Source organism: Plecotus auritus (assembly GCF_963455305.1).
Source record: "Plecotus auritus genome assembly, chromosome: 8".
NCBI lineage: Eukaryota > Metazoa > Chordata > Mammalia > Chiroptera > Vespertilionidae > Plecotus > Plecotus auritus.
Genome location: NC_137782.1, coordinates 87,727,848 through 87,750,241, shown reverse-complemented (window position 1 = coordinate 87,750,241; position 22,394 = coordinate 87,727,848). Strand labels below are relative to the sequence as shown.

General features: G+C 49.6%; 1 protein-coding gene across 1 annotated transcript in view; it reads left to right on the top strand.

The window, feature by feature from the left end:
• Positions 1-3,331: 3,331 nt before the first annotated feature.
• Positions 3,332-22,394, top strand: part of LOC308255554 (plasmanylethanolamine desaturase 1) — a 28,754-nt gene continuing 9,691 nt past the window's right edge. Inside the window, exons 1-2 of the mRNA XM_080683158.1 lie at positions 3,332-3,602; positions 11,307-11,426. Of these exons, the coding sequence (XP_080539284.1) occupies positions 3,479-3,602; positions 11,307-11,426 (244 nt within the window). The 5' untranslated portion in view covers positions 3,332-3,478. The remainder of the gene's footprint in view (positions 3,603-11,306; positions 11,427-22,394) is intronic.

Sequence of the window (22,394 nt, the reverse complement as noted above, 5' to 3'; positions counted from 1 at the left end):
AGAGAGAACTGGCAACTGAGTGTGCGGCTGGCTTTCTCAAGTGGGAGGGAGACAAAGGTTCCCGACTGCGCTGAACTCCAGTTCTGGGCAAGACTCTGGGGACCCAGACACATACGGGGTGAAACTGGACTGTCAGGAGAGAGAAAAGCACACTGAGACTCAGAGGAACTGTGGAAGGCAGAGGTACTGAGGCACGCACGCAGAGAGGGCGGGCAACTGAGTACGCAGCTGGCTTTCTCAAGCAGGAGGGAGATGGAAGCTCCCGACTGCACTGAACTCCAATTCCGGGTGAGATTCTGGGGACCCAGACTCATTTGGGGAGAAACTGGACTGTCTGGCAGCGGGCGGAACTCGAGGGAGGCTTTCTCTCAGAGATGCTTTCAGCGATTACCACGGGACACTGAGACACAGGGGCCTATTAGGGCAGGGCTGACGGGAAACCAATGCTGTCTGCTCCGCCCTGAGACTCCACCCCATCCAAGCTGAGCACAGAGGCTTTTGCAAGTCTTGTCTCATAAGGGTGTCTCCAGCACAGAAGTTCACCCAGCATACACACAGCTGATCCTCACAGTTAATTGGCCTGGAGGTCAATTCCTCCCAGTGATACCAACAACAATCAAGGCTTAACTACAACAAGACTGTGCACACAGCCCACAAAGGAGTGCACCAAGAGTGTACACCTCAGGTTAACTGGGGAGGCTGAGCCACTGGGCCCTATAGGACACCTAGCACACAAAGCTACTCTACCAACTCAGGGAAGCAGTGAAAATGCAGAGACAAAGAAACAGATCACAAATGAAAGAAATGGAGGAAAGCAAATGACTGGATATAGACTTCAAAACCACGGTTATAAGGTTATTCAAGAATTTTCTAGAAAAGGCCGATAAATTTAGTGAGACCCTCGAGGATATGAAAAAGGACCAACTAGAAATTAAGCATACACTGACTAAAATAAAAAACATTATACAGAGATCTAACAGCAGACTAGAGGATTGCAAGAATCAAGTCAAAGATTTGAAATACAAAGAAGCAAAAAACACTCAACTGGAAAAGAAAAAAGAATCCAAAAATATGAAGATAGTGTAAGGAGCCTCTGGGACAACTTCAAGCATACCAACATCAGAATTATGGGGGTGCCAGAAGAGGAGAGAGAGCAAGATACTGAAAACCTATTTGAAGAAATAATGACTGAAAACTTCCCCCACCTGGTGAAAGAAATAGACTTACAAGTCCAGGAAGCGCACAGAACCCCAAACAAAAGGAATCCAAAGAGGACCACACCAAGACACATCATAATTAAAATGCCAAGAGCAAAAACAAAGAGAGAATATTAAAAGCAGCAAGAGAGAAACCGTTAGTTACCTACAAGGGAGCACCCATATGGTTGTCAGCTGATTTCTCAATAGAAACTATGCAGGCCAGACGGGAGTGGCAAGAAATATTCAAAATGATGAATAGCAAAAACCTACAACCAAGATTACTCTACCCAGCAAAGCTATCATTCAGAATTGAAGGTCAGATAAAGAGCTTCACAGATAAGAAAAAGCTAAAGGAGTTCATCACCACCAAACCAGTATTATATGAAATGCTGAAAGGTATTCTTTAAGAAGAGGAAGAAGAAGAAAAAGGTGAAGTTAAAAATTATGAACAACAAATACATACCTATTAACAAGTGAATCTAAAAATCAAGTGAATAAAAAAATCTGATGAACAGAATAAACTGGTGAATATAATAGGATAAGGGGCATAGAAAGGGAGTGGACTGACAATTCTCAGGGGGAAAGGGGTGTGGGGGGTGTGGAAAGAGACTGGACAAAAATTGTACAACTATGGATGAGGACAGTTGGTGGGGAGCAAGGGCAGAGGGTGGGGTGGGAACCGGGTGGAGGGGAGCTATGGGGGGAAAAAGTGGAACAATTGTAATCATCTGAACAATAAAGATTTATTAAATTAAAGAAAAATCTAGAATTCTAGATAAATAAATAAAAATTTTTTAAAAAAAGCTCGGTCTTACCTCCCTTTCTTGCTCCCCTCTTGGATCTTTCCATGGCCTCTAAGGTGGCTTCCATTTGGTTACACTGTATGGAACTTATGTGAATAATTGTGTACTTTGCAGCCAGCTGGACCCAGGTAAAACCCTGCCCATGTCATTTACCTGCTGAGGTAGTAAAAGCATGTGACTGCGCAAGCATTTACTGAGCCGATCATGTGCCCTACTCTGATTAAGTCTGTGGTGTTCAGCCCTAACTGGTTTTGCTCAGTGGATAGAGCATAGGCCTGCGGACTGAAAGGTCGCAGGTTCGGTTCAGGCCGGGGCACATGCCCAGGTTTTGGGCTGGATCCCCAGTGTGGGGCGTGCAGGAGGCAGCCAATCAATGATTCTCTCTCATCATTAATGTTTCTCTCTCTCTCTCTCTCTCTCTCACTCTTCCTTCCTCTCTGAAATCAATAAAAATATATTTTAAAAAATAAAAAAAGATGTGGTGTTCAGCTGTGAACAAAGCAAGTCCTTGCCCTACCTCGCCCTCGGGAGCTTGTTGTCTGCTGGGGGGAGATGTGAACTGCAAAGCTCATTGCCCAGGACAAGCACTGTGAGACAAAACAGGGTGATGTCACAGTGACTGGAGGAGCAACTTTGAGCAGGGTGGTCAGAGGGGCCTCTGAAGAGAACAACATCATTGGTTATTAAGAGTAAATGAAATCTGCCATCTAGCTCCTAGCTCGGCGCCTAACAGAGATTAAGCGCTCACCAAATCTCATAGTGCATCCTAATGTCATTCTCATCAGTTTAGTGTCCTCTCCCTCAGGAGGACAGAAGCTCCTGGGGGATCAGGCGTTTCTCCTCCGAGGCGCACAGCATGAGCGGGCACAGCAGGTGTACGCACGGTCCTCGAACCTCTACACGCGGGCGGGCTCCATAAGATGGTCCAGCGTACACAGGCTCCAGCTAGGGAGCTCTGTTCCAAGTGTCCACCAAGCGCTGGCCCCCTCCGGCGCCCTCGCGTTTCTTGCACACAGTAGACGCTTGACGGTGCGCGCTGAAGAAATGCCCGTTTCCAGGTGCGGCGGCGCACGACCTCGGCACGTTACACCGGACCGGACCGTAAACCGAGACTGACTTGGGAGGCACCAAGGCCCGCGTTTCCGTGAGGCGGGCACCCAGGCACAGGCCGGGGCGGAGCGAGGCGGGCAGGGACACGCCACCGCCCCTCGCTTCCGCGCCCAGCTGCGTCCAGCTGCGGTCCGACCTCCGGCGCGCCCCGGTTGGTTGTGGCTCGGAGGCCGCTGATTTGCCGGCGCGTCCCCGGCGCGGGCTATGATTGGCTGTGACGCGCGGCCGGGCGAGGCCCCGGTCGGCGCCGCCACCACCCCCGGCGTTGGGCGGTCATTGGCGGCGTGATCTCGCCGCGGTTCCGCGGCCCTGCTGCCGCAGCCGCCTTTGCTAGCAGAGCGCATCAGGCGCGCCGGCCCAGTGACCATGGACGGCGCCGAGGACGGGCCGGGCCAGCAGCCGGAGCTCGACGAGGACGAAGAAGCGTATTGCCGGCGCTGGGGCGCGCAGCACGCCGGGGCCCGCGAGCTGGCCGCGCTCTACTCGCCAGGTAGGACCTTCGGGCTCCCCTCCGGGCCTGCAGTCCCCAAATCGGGCTGCGGACAGCGATCCCGGGTCCCCAGATAGGAACCCCAGCCTCAGGCCCTGATGCAGAACTCCAGCCTCGGCTTATGTTGCAAGTTTGGGTACCCCATCCCAGCGCCACTTCCAAGTCCAAGCCAGAACCCAGCCCCGAGGCTTTCTGGATGCTTAGATTCCCCACATCGAGGAACTGCAATATCAGCTCCCGGGACTACAAACAGAGCTCCCATCGCACCCCCAGATCCCAATCCTAGTCCTGGGGCACTCGCGGCTGCAAAGACCGCCACTGGACTTACTGACACCCCACCCCATAACCCATTAACAAGCCGGAGGCTGCTCCTCAGCTACAAACTCTGCCCCGAGCCCCTAAAAGTCACACCCCATCCCAGGTTTCCCAGATCCGGCATTCACACCCTAGGGCCCCTACTGCGCCTCAGCCAGGATACTGGGCTGGAAACAGTGACCTCAGCCCCCAAATCTGGGCATATCAGCCACCCTGCTCTGGGAACCTCAATGCAGGGGCCCTGGCTACCGAATGCCCCAAACGCCCTTACCCCAAAGCCCCATCCTAGTTATAGATTCAGAGGCTGAAAGTAGAGACCACAATCCCCTCCCCCCCTCCTCCATCACTGTCCCCCAACCACTCCCTGCAGTAAGGGCATTAGCCCTTCACCGGGTATTCCAGAATTGCTGGTGGGAAGGGCATTGCAAATCCTCCAGTTTAAGCCCCTCCCATACACAAGCCACAGCTCCATCCCTTGCCCCGCCCCCATGTGGATGGATATATTAGCCCCCTCCATTAGGACTTGTGTGTGGAGCCCCCATAATCCCTAGACAACAATTTAGAGACCCTTGCTCAAATTCTGCCCTCAGGCCAAGGCCCCTGTCTTCTTACCCCTGTGCCAACCATTTATGCTCCAGCAGCATCAGTCCCCGCTCCCTTCTCTGCCTTCCTCCTGAGCCCCAGGAATCTCATTGCCTAGCCCAAAGAAGGCCAAGTGTCACCTTCAAAGGGGTTAAGGAAATGCCTTTGAGAACTCCAGAGTCAGGTGACTGGGAGCTGCCATTGGCTCCTCTGCTGAACAAAGTCATCACTCCAAGCTTTGTTTGTCAAACATGCTGGCATTTTAACACCTGCCACCATGCACAGCCCTAGCCTGGGGTGGGCAAGGATCCACTACCACCTTTGGCTTGACTGGCCTGGGTTGCATACTATCTCTGTTATAACTGGGGCTACATGACATTGGGCCATTTGCTTTCTCATTGAGGACCAGCAGAGGCCTCTCTGGACTTGCAATTCCATGCTCTGCATGAGATTTTTTTCTGATCTGATGTAGGCACCTGGCCCGTGCTGTCATTGTTTCTTCAGCCTTTTCCCAAAATACCCGGTCTATGGACTAAGTCCTGCACTTTCTAGGGCAGTGGTCGGCAAACTGCGGCTCGCGAGCCACATGCGGCTCTTTGGCCCCTTGAGTGTGGCTCTTCCACAAAATACCATGGCCTGGGCGAGTCTATTTTGAAGAAGTGGCGTTAGAAGAAGTTTAAGTTTAAAAAATTTGACTCTCAAAAGAAATTTCAATCGTTGTACTGTTGATATTTGGCTCTGTTGACTAATGAGTTTGCTGACCACTGTCCTAGGGCCAAGCCACTTTCCCTCTCTTAAGCTTCCGTGTCCTCACCTCTAAAATGGGTACAAGGTAAAGTTTATTTATTCCTTAGTGTCATTAGGAAGAGGGAATAAGATCATCCACTTTGGCACAGTGCCTGGCATAGAGTAGGCGCTCCCTGTTGTTAACCCCATAGTCTGACTTTTCCTGTCAATCTCGAAGTAAGCTGCCTCACTTCTCTGGTCCTCAGATTCATCCCCTGGGAATCGAGGGTAAGAATTCAAAGGCCTTCTCCTTTGTGTCCATCCCTGCCCACTCGAGTAAACCCTACTCGCTTTCAACCAAATCATACCTGAGCCTCCCCTAGAGACCACCATCTCCCCATTCCACCATGATTGCATCTTTGTCTGGTTCTGCTGTCGCCAATGGCCTCTCACTCTCTGAAGAATAGCCATGCAGGGATCTGAGGCTGCAGACAACCTCCTGGTACCACAGACCTACAGCCAAGGCCTAACTCCTCCTGACATGGAGTTTGGGGGCTGGGGTATGAGGAGTGGAAGAAAGGAAACTGGCCAGACTGGTTTCTCCAAATTTGTAGGCTTCCTTCTGTTCCTTCCTTGTGTGGCTTGATCTCTCTGGGCCTAACCTATACAATGAGCCACCAGGCTCACTACATACTAAACAGCTTTGTCCCAGTCCCTGTTCTAGATCCTTGGGGACAAAGCGGTGAACAAGACAGGAAAAATGGGGCTGGCATTTTAGTAAGCCCAGTATAGGAGGGAAATACGTCACTTGCCCAGTGGTGACAAATACTATAGAACAAATATATAAGCAGAAAAGGGGGGAATGAAATGTTGGGAGCAGTGACATTTTAGAGGGGGGCAGTTAAGCCCTCACAAGTGACATTTGAACAGAGACTTGAAGGGCATGAAGATATTTGAGGAAGGATTAGTCCACACTAGGGACACAGCAAGTGCAAAGGCCCTGAGGTGGGAGTGTGCCTGGAATGTCTTTGGAACAGCGAGGAGGCTTGTGGGTTGGAGCAGAGTGAGCAAAGGGAGAGTAGGAGACGTTTCTGGGTTCCAGAACTAGATTCTTGAAATTCCTGGGGCCAGAAGTGGGTTGGCACTATAACAGTTGGCAACAATAACAAGGCAAAGACAATTTATTGAGCCCTGTCATGTCCTGGGTATTTTCCTCACATGCTTGCGTATCATCCTCACTACAGTTGTCTGAGGAGCACCTTGGCATGAACTCCATTTACAGGAGAGGAAACTGAGACCCCTGTGGCCTCCTCATTGAGAAGAGCATGTTCTTCCTACACTTGTCTTGCCTGGAATTGGCTTGCCCCTACCTGTACCAGAGGGGAAGTTGGCTAGGCCGGGGATTCCATCCACCTTGACAACATTTTCTGAGGCTTAGCAAAGAATAGCACCCTGCCCGTGGTCACACTGCCAGTTAGCATCAGGGCCAGAACCAGAACACTGGTAGAGGACGTTCTAGGTTCCGTGTTCTTAGTCTCTACTGTGGAAGTGAGCCAGCCCAAGGTGGGAGTGCAGGAGCGGAGCCAGTGCAGGTCAGCAGAGCAGAGAGAGTGGGCACTGTATGGGCAGAGAGCTGTGAGTCATCTGATTAGCGCGGTGTGGGGTGGAGGAAATGGTGAGGGGTGAGGCAGCCTCAGCCCAATCCCATGGGTCCTGAGTGTCCAGCCAAGGAGTTGGGGCCTGGTCCTGCAGGCCGGGAGCCAGAGTCCCATAGCCTGCTCCACTCTGGATTTCAGTTTCGCAGCAGCAGCTGTCCTGTGCCAGGTGCCAGGATTTGTGAAAGGCCTGGCAGGCTTGGCAGGCTTCCCCTGGCCTCATGGGCAAGCCAGTAGGTGAGGCAGGTGCCAGCTGATGCCTGCCTATGTGTACAGCACTTCTCAGGTGCTCCAGGGGTGGATTCTGAGGGCTCTCTAGAGTCAGTTGTTTACCTCCCCACTGGCTAACTACAGATGCCCCCTGCCCTGGGAGACACAGGGGCTCTTAGTATGGGGTTACAGGAAAGGTAGAGGGTACCGGAAGCACTGAGTGGAGGTCCTGGCCTGTAGTCCAGAGCTGAGCCTAGGTTCAGTCCCCACATGGGCCTGACCAAAGCCAGGGGACAGAGGCATGGGGCCCCTTCCCTGGCCAGGCCTGGTCCTTGCCACACTCTGGGCCAAGCTTTCTCTCTGCCTCCCTCAGTCTTGTTCTTTTCACTTTTCTTTGTCTCTCCTTCCTCTGGCCATGCTGTTTCTCTTTTATTCTCTGTGTCCCTATAACCTGTCCCTGTGTCTGTTTTTCTCTTTTTTCTATCTGTTTCTCATCTCTGTCTCTTGATTCCTGTTCTCTCTCGCATCATTCTCTCCCTCTCTCTCTTTCTCTCTCTCTCTTCTCTCTTCTCTCTCTCTCTCTTTCCTGCCTTCTCCCTCCCTCCTGTCCACACTTTCCTGAGTCCACACTTTCCTTGGTCTCCTAGTGGCCAAGGCCATCAGAAGTGCAAGTTGTTCAGAGCTTGTCTGACTGAATTACAAGATTTGGGCCTGATGCCAGGGCTCTGGCTGTAGCCTGCCCCCAGGAAAGTAGAGATGGCCGAGGCCTAGCTCCTGACCTCCCCTGCACCTCCCAGCCCTCCACAGCCACCACACAATCCAGCCCCCTCCCCAGGCCAACCAGCAGTCACTGCTGTAACAGCCCAGATCAGGGGCCCTGGCCAGGCCACGGGTAGCTCAAGAAAACAAGGCCCAGCCCTCTGCCAGAGGCAGCCTGAGCTCTTGTGTCTGGAGCAAAGCCCTTCCCCTCCTTGGGCTCCAGTCAACCAATCTGTAAAGTGACAGCATGTAGACCACTTGACCATGCAGGCCCTGCCAGACTGACTGTCCAGGCTGTGACTTAGGTGACTCTCAAGTGACTTTGAGTAAGTCACTTCATCTCTCCATTTCTCCCTCTGAAGGATGGGGCAAAGGTCTACGGAGTATGGTGAGGGCTGGCTGAGGTTACTGCTGACATTGTACCTGGCATGTAGGACATACTTAATGAAGGCCATTTATTATTGTAGATGTGTTTTTTATATATCAAAGTTGAGGCCTTGATCTACAAAAGGATCCAGATTCCAGAGGCCAAAGAGAGTTTAGACAGGAAAATGTTCAATTCCAGGACATTCCCCATGGCAGGGAGAGAGAGCTGGGCAACCTTTGGAATCAGGACAGCCCCAAACATTCAGGGTATCATGTCTCATTTATGAGTCCAGGATCCAAGCCCAGCTCTTCATTTTTACCCCTGAGCCTCAGTTTAATTTCCTCATCTGAGGAATGGGATCAATAGTTCCTCCCTGGAGGGACTGAGACTTGAATGAGAGACTCTGCCTCAGGCTCAAAAACTCAGATGACTACAGGGGCCTGGCCATGACTGCCACCAAGGAAAGCCACCCAATATGAGGCCACCACTAGGGGAGGGACCAAGGTGAACTGGGAGCTCTTGCCCCCTTCTGATGGGGCAACCACTGCTGCTCAGGCCTCAGGGTGGCCAGAGTCCTATGTTCTCAAGGGAAGCAGGAAATAGGAAATTCATGTGATTTTTGTGTATGTGCAGCTAATTTTTTTTTAACTGAGAGCAAAATATGCTAGAAGGAGTGGGTCTGTGGCATTTCTGATCTGGGCTAAACCTGGCACCCCAGCTGTGATAGGCCTCAGTGGGTGTCATCCATTGTTATTGTTATTGTCATTTTATCTCAGGCTCAAAAACTCAGATGACTACAGGGGCCTGGCCAATGCTATTGCCAGGCTGGGCAGGGAGCAGACAAGTTGGCATTGAGGAATCACCTGTCCCTTGCCCCCAGCTGACCCCTCCTCCCCACCGGCTTCCTGCTTCTGAGCCCCAGGCCTTGGCCACAAAGAGGAAGCAGATGGGGAAGGCCCTGCTGGGCCACATCATGGTGGCCTTAGCTGGGGGCTGCTGCGGTGGCAGGGCCACATGACCCAAAGAAAACAGCCAAGCAGGAAACAAGGGGTTCTAGGCTCTCTTCTGCTGCTGCATGACCCCTGTTGCTATTTCTGGCCTTAGTGTCCACATCTGTATGAGAAGGGGCATGGTCCTTCCCCACTCTGAATCTTGGTCTCTTCACAGGTCATGGAGAGGGCAGCTATTCTCATCTGACTCAGGGAGCAGCTTGCTGTTGTATGACCTGGACAAGGCCCTTTCTCTCTCTCTGAACCTACCAGGAACAAAGGATGTTTCCTTCCCAAGCTGCTTTGGGGAGGGGAGCCCAAAGACAAAGCCTGAGAGTTTTTCCTTTAGGATTATCACTGTGGAATTTTATTCCACAAGCATTTGTTGAGCACCAACTGTGTGCCAGGGTCCTGGTGAACAAGCCAGACAGGCCTCCTGAGTTCACATTTGGACACACAGTGACAGTCCCACTATGTTGCGGGAGCTCTGGGGTCAGAGGAGGAATCACGGATGGCTTCCTAGGGACAGAGGTTCCAGGTTGAGATTTTTAAGGGCAGTGCCAAAGTCAGCCTGGTGTAGAGGGATGAAGGAAATAGCACATTCAAAGCACTAAAGAGAGGAGAGGACAGATACAGGAGAAAACTTTATGTGCCTTGGCCCCTTTGATGGCTAATCACTCACTGCCTGGTCTATTGTTTAAGGCAGTGGTCGGCAAACCACGGCTCGCAAGCCACATGTGGCTCGCGAGCCGCAGTTTGCCGCTCTGTTGACTAATGAGTTTGCCGACCACTGGTTTAAGGTGATTCTATCCCAGAATGTGGTCAGGGTCACAGAGGGAGCAACCAGGGACAACAGGACACGTAAGGGCAAGGTCTCAGGAGCCAGATCCTCTGGCCACAGGATTCTGGTCTGTAGCTGCCTAGCTGGGTAGTTTTGAGTTACTTCCTTGGGACCACTCTGACCCTCAGATTTCTCATTTGCAAAGTAGCATCACCTCAGCTGGTACCTGGCACATAGTAACTACTTAGTAGATGTTAAACACTAATGATAAGGAAATTATTATCATTAAGAGTCTTCCATGCCCTTCAGACCTGCTGCCTGGGAAAACAGTATTCTCAGAGGCCCTGTCACAAATTCTGTGTCACCCACATGCTATTTTTCTTTCCTGTTACTTTTTAAATTTTTGACTTAAAATGACAAGAAAAGACTTTTGATTGTACATTCACAAATTTTAAAATCAAAAAGGAGTAAGTGAAAAGCTAGTCTTAACTATAGTTTTTGTTTTTTATATAAATGATTGCTGTTTGTGCTTACCGGTATGTCCTGGATATTCTAATGTGTGCACACCCTGGCTTTTTCCTGGCTGCAGAGATGCTGTGGACCAGATTAATTTGGCAGTCCTCCAGGCCATGGATACTTAGGTTATTTCCAGTGGTTTGACACCTCAAACAAAGCTGCAGTAAGTAAATCAGCTTGTCCAAGCTCATGTGCCTATTAAAAATATGTGGCACCGAAACCGGTTTGGCTCGGTGGATAGAGCGTCGGCCTGCGGACTGAAGGTCCCAGGTTCGATTCCGGTCAAGGGCATGTACCTTGGTTGCAGGCATATCCCCAGTGTGAGGTGTGCAGGAGGCAGCTGATCGATGTTTCTCTCTCATTGATGTTTCTAACTCTCTATCCCTCTCTCTTCCTCTCTGTAAAAAAATCAATAAAATATATTTTTTAAAAAAATATATATGTGGCAACATTTTTTTTTTTAATTCTTACCCATGGATTCTTTTCCATTGATTTTTAGAGAGAGTGGAAGGGAAGGGGAGAGACAGAGAGAGAGAAACATCAATATGAGAGAAACACATTGATTGGTTGCCTCCTGCACATGCCACTACAGAAGCAGGGGATTGAACCTGCAACCAAAGTGCATGCCCTTGACCGGAATCGAACCCACGACGCTTCAATCCCTGGGGCCGAAGCTGTACTCACTGAGCCAAACGGGCTAGGGTCACATTTAAAGAGAAGATTTCCCACCCACATCCTGATTTCTGGCTTTCTTGAGAATTAGAAGCTGCTCTCCATGCTCACCTCTCCCCTTTCTCCCCACAGGCAAGCGCTTCCAGGAGTGGTGCTGTGTGGTCCTGTGTTTCAGCCTCATTGCCCACAACTTGGTCCACCTCCTGCTGCTGGCCCGCTGGGAACACACGCCCTTCATAATGCTGGGTGTCAGTAAGTGCCCATGGCTCTGTTGCCTTCATCCATTTCCACGTACCTAGTGTCTGCGCCCCTCTGATGGCAACTTGTACATGTGTATACTGCGTGCTCATGTGTGTGAACACAAAGTCAGTACTGTGGGAACTCCGCCTCTCATCTCAATCAGTGGCACCTGTCACTTGAGCCAAAATCCTGGGCATCATCCTTAGCTTCTCTTTCAAATTCCACATCCAAAGCATCAGCAAATATTCTTGGCTCCACTTTCAAAATGCATTCAGAATCCAACCATTACTCTTTTTTTTTTTTTAATAAATCTTTATTCAGATTATTACAATTGTTTCTCCTTTTTCCCCCCATAGCTCCCCTCCACCCGGTTCCCACCCCACCTTCTGCCCTTACCTCCCCCGCACTGTCCTCATCCATGGGTGTATGATTTTTGTTCAGTCTCTTCCTGAACCCCTCCATACCCCTTTCCCCCTGAGAATTATCAGTCCACTCCCTTTCTATGCCCCTGATTCTATTATATTCACCAGATTATTCTGTTCATCAGATTTTTAATTCACTTGATTTTTAGGTTCACTTGTTGATAGATATGTATTTGTTGTTCATAATTTTTATCTTTACTTTTTTCTTCTTCCTCTTCTTTAAGAATACCTTTCAGCATTTCATATAATACTGGTTTGGTGGTGATGAACTCCTTTAGCTTTTTCTTATCTGTGAAGCTCTTTATCTGACCTTCAATTCTGAATGATAGCTTTGCTGGGTAGAGTAATCTTGGTTGTAGGTTCTTGCTATTCATCACTTTGAATATTTCTTGCCACTCCCGTCTGGCCTGCATAGTTTCTGTTGAGAAATCAGCTGACAATCGCATGGGTGCTCCCTTGTAGGTAATTAACTGTTTTTCTCTTGCTGCTTTTAATATTCTCTCTTTGTCTTTTGCTCTTGGCATTTTAATTATGATGTGTCTTGGTGTGGTCCTCTTTGGATTCCTTTTGTTTGGGGTTCTGTGTGCTTCCTGGACTTGTAAGTCTATTTCTTTCACCAGGTGGGGGAAGTTTTCAGTCATTATTTCTTCAACTAGGTTTTCAGTATCTTGCTCTCTCTCTTCTTCTGGCACCCCCATAATTCTGATGTTGGTACTCTTGAAGTTGTTCCAGAGTCTTCTTACACTATCTTCAACTTTTTGGATTTTTTTTTCTTTTTGCTTTTTCGGTTGAGTGTTTTTTGCTTCTTTGTATTTCAATTCTTTGACTTGATTCTTGTGTTCCTCTAGTCTGTTGTTGGGTCTCTGTATAATATTTTTTATTTCAGTCAGTGTATGTTTAATTTCTAGTTGGTCCTTTTTCATATCTTCGAGGGTCTCATTATATTTATCGGCCTTTTCTAGGATATTCTTGAAAAGCCTTATAACCGTGGTTTTGAATTCTATATCCAGTCATTTGTTTTCCTCCATTTCTTTTGTTTGTGATCTGTTTCTTTGACGTCGCATTTTCATTGCTTCCCTGAGTTGGTAGGGTAGATTTGTGTGCTAGGTTTCCTATATGGCCCAGTGGGTTGGCCTCCCCAGTTAACCTGAGGTGTACACTCTTGGTGCACCCCTTTGTGGACAGTGTGTACAGCCTTGTTGTAGTTAAGTCTTGATTGTTGTTGGTATCACTGGGAGGAATTGACCTCCAGGCCAGTTGGCTGTAAGGATCAGCTGTGTCTACGCTGGGAGAAGTTCGGTGCTGGAGACAGCCTTATAGGATTAGACTTGCCAAATTGTAATAGCCTCTGTGCTCAGTTTGGATGGGGTGGAGTCTCAGGGCGGAGCAGACAGTCTTGGCTTCCAGTCAGCCTTGCCCTTGCGTGCGTGCACGCCTGCAGACCTCTGCCTTCCCTGGCTCCTGAGTCTCTGCCCGAGAGTCCAGATTCCCCCCACAAGACCATGGGTCCCCAGGGGCTCACCTGGAACTGGGGTTCAGTGCAGTCAGAACTGGGGCTCAGTGCAATCAGGAGCTTCTGACTCCCTTCCACTAGGGAAAGCCTGTGGCAACCTCCACAGCCTTTGTGCGCACTGGCATGCGCGCGCCTGCAGACCTCTGCCTTCCCCGGCTCTCGAGTCTCTGCCCGAGAGTCCAGATTCCCCCCCGTAAGAGCGCGGGTCCCCAGGGGCTCACCTGGAACTGGGGTTCAGTGCAGTCAGAATTGAGGTTCAGTGCAGTCAGGAGCTTCGGACTCCCTTCTGCTAGGGAAAGCCTGTGGCAACCTCCGCAGCCTTTGTGCACACTGGCACGTGCACCTCCAGAACCCTGCCTGCCGGGGCTCCCCCGGGTCTCCCCCGGGTCTCCGAGTCTCCGGGTGCCTTTCTCTCTACCTGACAGTCCAGACTCCCCCTGTATGAGCCTGGGTCCATGGGGTTTCGCCCGGGACTGGGGTTCAGTGCAGTCAGAACTGGGGTTCAGTGCAGTCGGGGGCTTCCTTCCCCCTTCCGCCAGAGAAAGTCAGCCAGGCTCTCAGCCACCCTTCCTCTCTGCGCTCACAAAGACCCTTTGCCGTACCTCCAATTCTCTGTGAGCTTTTCTCTTTCCTTCTAGTTGTAGAATTTTCACTCAGCCAGCTTTCCTGTGGTTCTGGATGGTGTCCGTTCTGTCTTTTAGTTGTAGTTTTGAAATTGTTGTGCGAGGCAGCAGTTTAGGTGCTTACCTATGCCGCCATCTTGGTTTCTCCCCCTCTAGTCCCCCAACCATTACTCTTTACCTGCACTGTCCCCACCCTGGTCCAGCCACCATCCTCTCCCGCCTGGATTGTAGGAGCCTCCTCCCTGGTCTCCCTGCTTCCATCTTTGCCTCCATTCCCCACACACAGCTAGAGGCCCCCAGTTAGAACCTCAGTCATGTCATGCCACTCCCCTGCTCTCCCCTGTATACTAAGAAGGAAACTCAGGACTCTTTCCCCCTCCCCACGTGGGAGTCTGTTCTGTGGGACTCACTCCTCCTCCCCATGTGGGAGTCTGTGCTGTGAGATTCTTTCCCCTTCCCCCATGGGAGTCTGTACTTGTTCTTCAATAAATCTCCACCTTTGCTATACCAAAAAAAAAAAAAAAAAGAATGAAGTACCAACTTTTCAGCATAGCCTGGCCCCAGCTCCTCCTCAGACCTCATCTCCCTCCACTCTTCTCTGGCTCACCTTGCTCCCACCACACTGGCCTCTTCACTGTGCCGCTGCCATGTATTGGACACACTCCTACCTCAGGGCCTTTGCATATGCTTTCCCCTGTGCCTGGAACACTTCCTATAGATACCTACATAGTTCATACCTCATCCAATTCTCTGCTCAGACAGAGGTCACCTCTTCAGGAAGCCCCCAATTACTCCTCAAAAATAGCATTCCTGTCATACACTAGCACCTCACCCTACTCTTTTATACAATACTAGAGGCCTATTGCATGAAAACTCATGCAATAGGCCTGCCTTCCCCTGGCTGCCGGCACCAGTTTTCCTCTGGGACCCGGGCCGCAGCGGAGCCAAGCCTTGAGCCTTCAGTGGAGCCTTCAGTCTTCGCTCTGTGCCTGCGTATGCAAATTACCCCGCTATTTTGTTGGGTTGATATCCATACTCACTTCTGATTGGTTGGTAGGTGTCACGGAGGTACGGTCAATTTGCATCTTTCTCTTTTATTAGTGTAGATATTTCTTTTTTTGTTTATTATGTGTTTTCCCCTACTCAAATGTCCACTTCTTGGGAGTAGAGATTTTTGTCTGTTCGCCACTATGTCCCCAGCCCCAAGCACAAGGCCACACACAGTAGGTGCTTGATAAATATTTGTTGAATGAATGAATTAATGAATGAGCAAGCTGCAACTTATTAGTACCTACTGAGTAGGGTTTTCTCCCGGTCAGTCCACACCCATCCACAGCCTTGGTGGTAGATGCTACAGTTATTGTCATTTTTCAGGTGAGGAAACTGAGGCTCCGAGAAGGGACTGGCCCGGAGTCACACACAGCTCAAGCCAGAAGCACAACATAGTTTTTAAGTCACTGTTTCCACTTGTATCGTTCAGCTCCCACAATCTCATTAAAAGCATTCTGGCCACCTAAGCCAGTAGTGCTCAGGCTAAATAAGCCATCTGGGTCTAGGGTAGGAGTGAGCATGTGCTAGGGGGCCAAGCCAGCTGGAGGGGAGACTAACCCATCCATCCAGTGCTGGGGAGCCTGGGCCCCACCCATAGGAGCCAGATGTGCCAGATGTGCCCCCTCTGCCCAGGAGTGAGAGGGACCTGCACCTCCAGCCTCTCATTCAAAGGCAGTAATGCAGACAGTGTGAGCCCTAAAGCCCCATCTGAGGTGGTTACAAGCAGGCCCCTGCAGACCTGGATTCAAGTCCCGGCTCCACCACCTCTTGGCTGTGTGGACTTGGGCAGGTGTCATTGCATCTCTGAGCCTCATTTTCCACATCTTTTAAGTGAAGCTGCCCACAGTCCTTGCCTCCTAGAGCTAGTGTGAGGGCAAAATGCAGGTGTGCATAACTGCTGAGAGGGCCAGTGACTGAATAGAGGGGTGGAAGGCCCACTCACCAGGGCTTGGGCCTTCTGCCTCAATGGTCAGTTTAACAGTGGATATTTCCTGAGTGCCTACAATGCCAGGCCCTAGGCTAGCTGGGCACTTTCAACTCTCAGTGGCAGCCTAGTGAGAAGGTTCTGATCACCATCCTCTGAGTAGCCAGGTGACTTGCCCATTGGTCCTCACCCAGGCAGCAGCAGGGTCTGGGATCACGTATTCAGAACTGCGTGGCTCCTGAACCAGGGACTGTGCAGCCACCAGTTAGCACTGAGAGGAGAGGGTGTTCTAGACAGTGGGCCCCGCTTGGGCAAAGGATCAGCAGCCTCAAAGCCTACGTGTGTGTTATCTGAGCCAGGACAGTGGGCATCCAAGGCAGGTTGTCAGTCCCTTCCAGGGTTAGGACCAGGTAGTTGCTAGCCCTGGGCCTAGGAGATCTCTGACTGTTCAGTCAGTGCATCTGATTGCAGCTTCCCAATCTCATACCTTTGCCTCTGGGCTGATAAGAACAGACAATCCCGATAGCAGTGTTTACACAGTCCCTAATCAGTTTAAGTAGCTGCGCTGATTTGCATGTTAACTGCGAAGCAAGACTTAAGGGCTCTGTGCCTCCTTCGGAGCCTGCCTCCCATCCACCATTATCTCCCCAGAGGTTCTGGTGCCTCTGCAAGGCCTTTGAAATGAGAAAAAGCAGAAGCATGAAAAGGTGCCCAGTTAAAAAGTGCAAACAGATGGTGCAATGCTGCTAACACAATCAAGATAAGGAAGTAGGCGGGGAAGAGGTGAGGTCAGCGACATTTGTGTAGAGACCTGAAAGGTGAGGCATGGGGCCTGGCAGATCTCTGTGATGGGTATTCTAGGCAAAGGGAACTGCAAGTGCAAAGGCCCTGAGGCTGTTGTATGTCCAGTGCTTTGGGGAATAAAGAGGAGGCCAGGGGTTTTAGTCTAAAAGCTGTGAGCAGTCATTTGTGAGTTTCCCACAGGGAGCTGATCCTGCAGAGAAAATGGAGAGGGCAGGGAGCAAGGGCCAGAGAGGAGGCAAAGATGGTGGCCCAGACCTGGGTAGGGCAGAGGAGGTAGTGAGAAGTTGTCAGATTAGGGGTGAGCCGTGAAAGGTGAGCCAGTCATATGCTGCCAGATTGGCTGTGGAGGTGAGAGGGGTGGGGTCAGCGGCTACTCCAGGCTTTTGGCCTGAGTGGATGAGGCTGAAGAAGCTGGCTTGAGGGTAGATGCTTGAAATGCCTGCCTGAGAGCCAAAGGGAGGTTGTCTGTCTAGAAGGGAAATGGAAATCCCAGTGTGGAATCAGGAAAGGCAGTGAGAGATCAAAATCTGGGAGGGCTGGCCTAGCCAGTGTGGCTCAGTGATTGAGCGTCAATCTCACGGTTCGATTCCTGGTCAGGGCACATGACCAGATTGCGGGTTCGATCCCTGGTGTGGGGCATGCAGGAAGCAGCCGATCAATGATTCTCTCTTTTCATTGATATTTCTCTCTATCTCTCTCCCCCTTCCTCTCTGAAATACACACACACACACACACACACACACACACTGAGTGGCCAGATTATTATGATATATGAATGCAGTGTATATCCTATATAATAAAAGGCTAATATGCAAATTGTCCCCTCGACCAGGAGTTTGACCAGCAGGCAGGCTGGCCAACCGTCCATGTCCCCTCCCCCTGGCCAGGCTGGCCAGACCCCACCCATGCACGAATTCATGCACTGGGCCTCTACTCTAATATATATATATATATATATATATATATATATATATATATACATATATATACACACACACACACACACACACACACACACATACACACACACACACACACACACACACACACACACACACACACACACTGAGTGGCCAGGTTATTATGCGTTCAGAGATATCATAATAATCTGGCCATTCAGTGTATATTTTAATCTGGGAGGTCTAGAGGGTAGAGATGGTGTTTGAAGCGCCCTCAAGAGCTGAGTGGGAGCAGAGCCCGAGGCCACTGGTGCTTCCAGGTTGGGAAGAGGAGGAAGAGCCAGCCAAGAGGTAGGAGGCACGGCAAGAGGAAAATATGTTTCCAGAAGACTTGGGGGGCAGTGAGAGGACCACTGGTCAGGCATTAGGGACCTGACCAGGACTATTGTTGTGAATGAATGAGTGAACAAATGAACAGCCCTGGGAGCCCTGAGCTGTGCTGCGTTGGGGAAAGTAGAGGAAGAATACGTGGACTTGTGAGGCGGTCTTTGGAAGAGAGAATAGGGGTTTTTGCCAGACAAACAGGAGAGGGTGTTCCAGGTAGGGGGCACAGTGAGTGCAAGGTCAGCAGTGAGGACACAGGTCACATGGCCTCAGGTCATGGCTGGCCTGCTAGGTCAGGTGGAGTATCGCCATGTGATTCTGAGCTCAAAGCTGGGGTTTGGCTCAGGACCATATGGACCAGCCCTTAGCAGTGTCCACTCTGTCTCATCACTCTGTCTCCATACCAGGCCCTGAGTTGGGCAGAGGCGAAGAAGTCCCTTCTGGGTGACTTGTGGGGAAGTGGGCCCCTTGGTGGGTTTGTCTCAAGGACACCCAGTGAGTCAAGATAGCCTGAAGTGAGTCATCCCCTATCCCTACCCCCACCCCAGTGTCCTGCAGACAGGGAGGTAACCGAACTGAAGCCATCCCCAGGGTGAGCCAGCTGCCAGCCACCGCCACCGGCTGGGACAAAGAAGCTTCTGTGTGCCCGCCTCTGCCACCCCTGCCCCTATTAAAGCAGCCTCAGGCAGCAGGCCTGGAGTCTAAAAACAGCCATGCACAGAGGCCTGGGGATCACAGAGCCATCTCCTCCCAGAAGGGGAGAACTCATTCTCTCCTAAAATGATTCCTGACCTCTGTTCTATCATACATCCCTCCTGGCTCCGCTGCCCCCAAAGGCCGGGTGTTGGTCCTGTAACAGATGACAAGACCAAGGCTCTGAGAGGAGAGTAATGTTTAAACCGCTGACTGTAGCTACATTTGGGGAGCTCTTACTGTGTCCCAGGGACCATGCTAAGCACTTGACTTACCTTAGCCCATCTTACTAACTTGATTTTAATTAGGTGAAGTGAGTACTATTACAATTCCCATTTCCCAGACTTGAACAGGAAGGTTCAGTGTCATCCTTAACACCTTGCTATGGTCTCTGGCCACTTGCTAGGAGCCCTGACTGTCCTGTGTGGCCTGAGCAGTCCTTACCCCCATCACATTTTCTCCTCTGGAAGTCAAGATATGATAGGGCCCATCACAGTACACATGAAGTGAGATAATACACTTTTTTTAATAGACTTTACTTTTAGAACAGTTTTACATCCATTTTTTTAAAGTATGTTTTTATTGATTTTTAGAGATAGAGGAAGGGAGAGAAACATCCTGCAATCCTCCTACTGGGGATCGAGCCACAACCCAGGCATGTGCCCTGACCAGGAATCAAACCATTGACCTCTTGGTTCATGCGTCGCCACTCAACCACTGACCCACACCGGCTGGGCTAGGACAGTTTTAGATTTACAGAAAATGAGCAAATAGTAAAGAGAGTTCCTATAAACCTCTTTCCCTATGATTAGCATCTTATATCTTACATTAGTACCATACATTGGTTATAATTACTGTTCCAATATGGGTACATTATTAGGAACTAAAGTCCATAGTTTGTTCAGGTGGCCTTTGTACCTAATGTCCTCCTTCTGTTCCAGGATCCTATTCAGGATTCCACATCACATGTAGTTGTCATGTCCCTTCAGGTTCCTCTTAACTGTGCTAGTTTCTCAGATTTTCCTAGTTTTCAGTGACCTTCACAGTTTTGAGGACCAGAATTTCTTTTTTTTTATATATATATATTTTATTGATATTTTACAGTGAGGAAGGGAGAGTGATAGAGAGCTAGAAACATCGATGAGAGAGAAACATCGATCAGCTGCCTCCTGCACACCTCCCACTGGGGATGTGCCTGCAACCAAGGTACATGCCCTTGACCGGAATCGAACCCGGGACCCTTCAGTCCGCAGGCCGATGCTCTATCCACTGAGCCAAACCGGTTTTGGCGAGGACCAGAATTTCATTGGATGCCTCTCCACTGGAATTTGTCTAGTGTTTTTCTTAGACTGGGTAAGATGTTTTGAGAGGAAGAGCTCAGAGGTAAATTGTCATTTTTTAAAAATATTTTTTTATTGATTTCAGAGAGGAATGGAGAGAGAGAGAGAGAGAGACAGAAACATCAATGATGAGAGAATCATTGATCGGCTGCCTCCTGCACGCCCCACACACAGGGCTGAGCCCGCAACCCAGGCATATGCCCTGACCGGGAATCGAACCCTGATCTCCTGGTTTATAGGTCAACGCTCAACCACTGAGCCATGCCGGCTGGGCTAAATTGTCATTTTTATCACATCATAGCAAGGTACATACTATCAACATGACTTAGCATTGTGATGTTGACCATGCCCCTGGCCCAGGTAGTGTTTGCCAACTTTCTCCACTGCAAAGTTACTCTCCTCCCCCTTCCATACTGCATTCTCTTTGGAAGGAAGTCACTGTGCACAGCCCATATTTAAGGTGTGGGAAGCTATGGTCCCCAATAATGCACTTTTTAATACCTACATAGCACCAGGCACACGAAAGTGCTCCAGTGTTAACTATTATCACAAACAAACATTGTTTTTCTAATGTAGATGCTTCTCAATTTAGGATGGGGTTACATCCCAATAAAATATAAGTCAAAAATGTATTTAGCCCGGCCAGGGTGGCTCAGGGGTTGAGCACTGACCTATGACCCAGGAGGTCAGGGTTCAATTCCTGGTCAGGGCACATGCAGGGATTTGGGCTCGAGCCCCAGTAGGGGTCATGCAGGAGGCAGCCGATCTATGATTCTCTCTCATCACTGATGTGTCTATCTCTCCCCCTCTTCCTTTCTCTCTGAAATCAATAAAAATATATATTTTAAAAAATGTATTTAATATATCTAAACTACTGAACACCTAGCCCACCTTAAATATGTTTGGAACACTTAACATTAGCCTACAGTTGGGCCAAATCATCACACAAAGCTTATTTTAATGAACTGTTAAATATCATTATTTATTATGTGTATTGCTTTTGCACCATTGTAAAGTTGAAAAGTCCTAAGTTGAACCATTGTAAGTCAGGGACATCTGTATTGTTTTTATTGTTATTTCTGTCCTCTGGGAGGATTAAATGCTTAGGATGATTACAAAGATAAGATGTGTAACCAGCTTAGGACTGGCCTTGGTACAGTGTAGGGATTAAAAGAGTTAAAATACTTAAGGCGCTGCCCTTACCAGTTTGGCTCAGTGGATAGAGCATCGGCCTGGGGACCCAAGGGTCCCGGGTTCGATTCTGGTCAAGGGCATGTACCATGGTTGTGGGCACATACCCAGTAGGGAGTGTGCAGGAGGCAGCTAACAGATGTTTCTCTCTCATCGATGTTTCTAACTCTCTATCCCTCTCCCTTCCTCTCTGTAAAAAAATCAATAAAATATATTTTTTAAAAATAACAAAAACATTTAATGCTGACATAGGGCCTGGTACCTAAAGTACCCAACAAATGTCAAGTAAAACAGCTGAAATCTTCACCCAAAAGAAATGGGACTTATGTCTACACACAGGTTTATATATGGACATTTTCACGGACGTTCGGGTATGACATTTAAATCATACCTGAAAACAACCCAGACATCCAATAGTGAAATAGATAAACACACTGTGGTACATCCTGACAATGGAATATGACTCGGCGATAAAAAGGACGAATTGCTGATGCATCAACTACATGGGTGATTCTAGAAGCATTATGCTAATGAAAGAAGGTAGACTCAAAAAAGCACATACTATTTTTTTTTAAATATATTTTATTGATATTTTACAGAGAGGAAGGGAGAGGGATAGAGAGCTAGAAACATCGATGAGAGAGAAACATCGATCAGCTGCCTCCTGCACACCTCCCACTGGGGATGTGCCCGCAACCAAGGTACATGCCCTTGACCGGAATCGAACCCGGGACCCCTCAGTCCGCAGGCCGACGCTCTATCCACTGAGCCAAACCAGTTTTGGCAAAGCACATACTATTTATGTGAATCCATTTATGTGAAGTTCTAGAATATGCAAAACCCATCTATGACAAGAAGTAGATCAGTGGTGTGTGGAACAGGGGCCGGAGGAAAATTAGGGGGCACAAGGTCACACTCACTGGGAGGCAGCATTTAGAGGCATCAGTAGCCCTGGCCGGTGTTTTTCAGTGGTTAGAGCATTGGTCACTCACTGAAAGGTTGCACGTTCAATTCCAGGTGAAGGGCACATACCTGGGTTGCAGTTTGCTCCCTGCCCCCAAGTCGGGAGCGCTCAACCACTGAGCCACACGGGCCGGGCCCACTGTCTCTGAAAAGCAATGGAAAAAATATCCCCA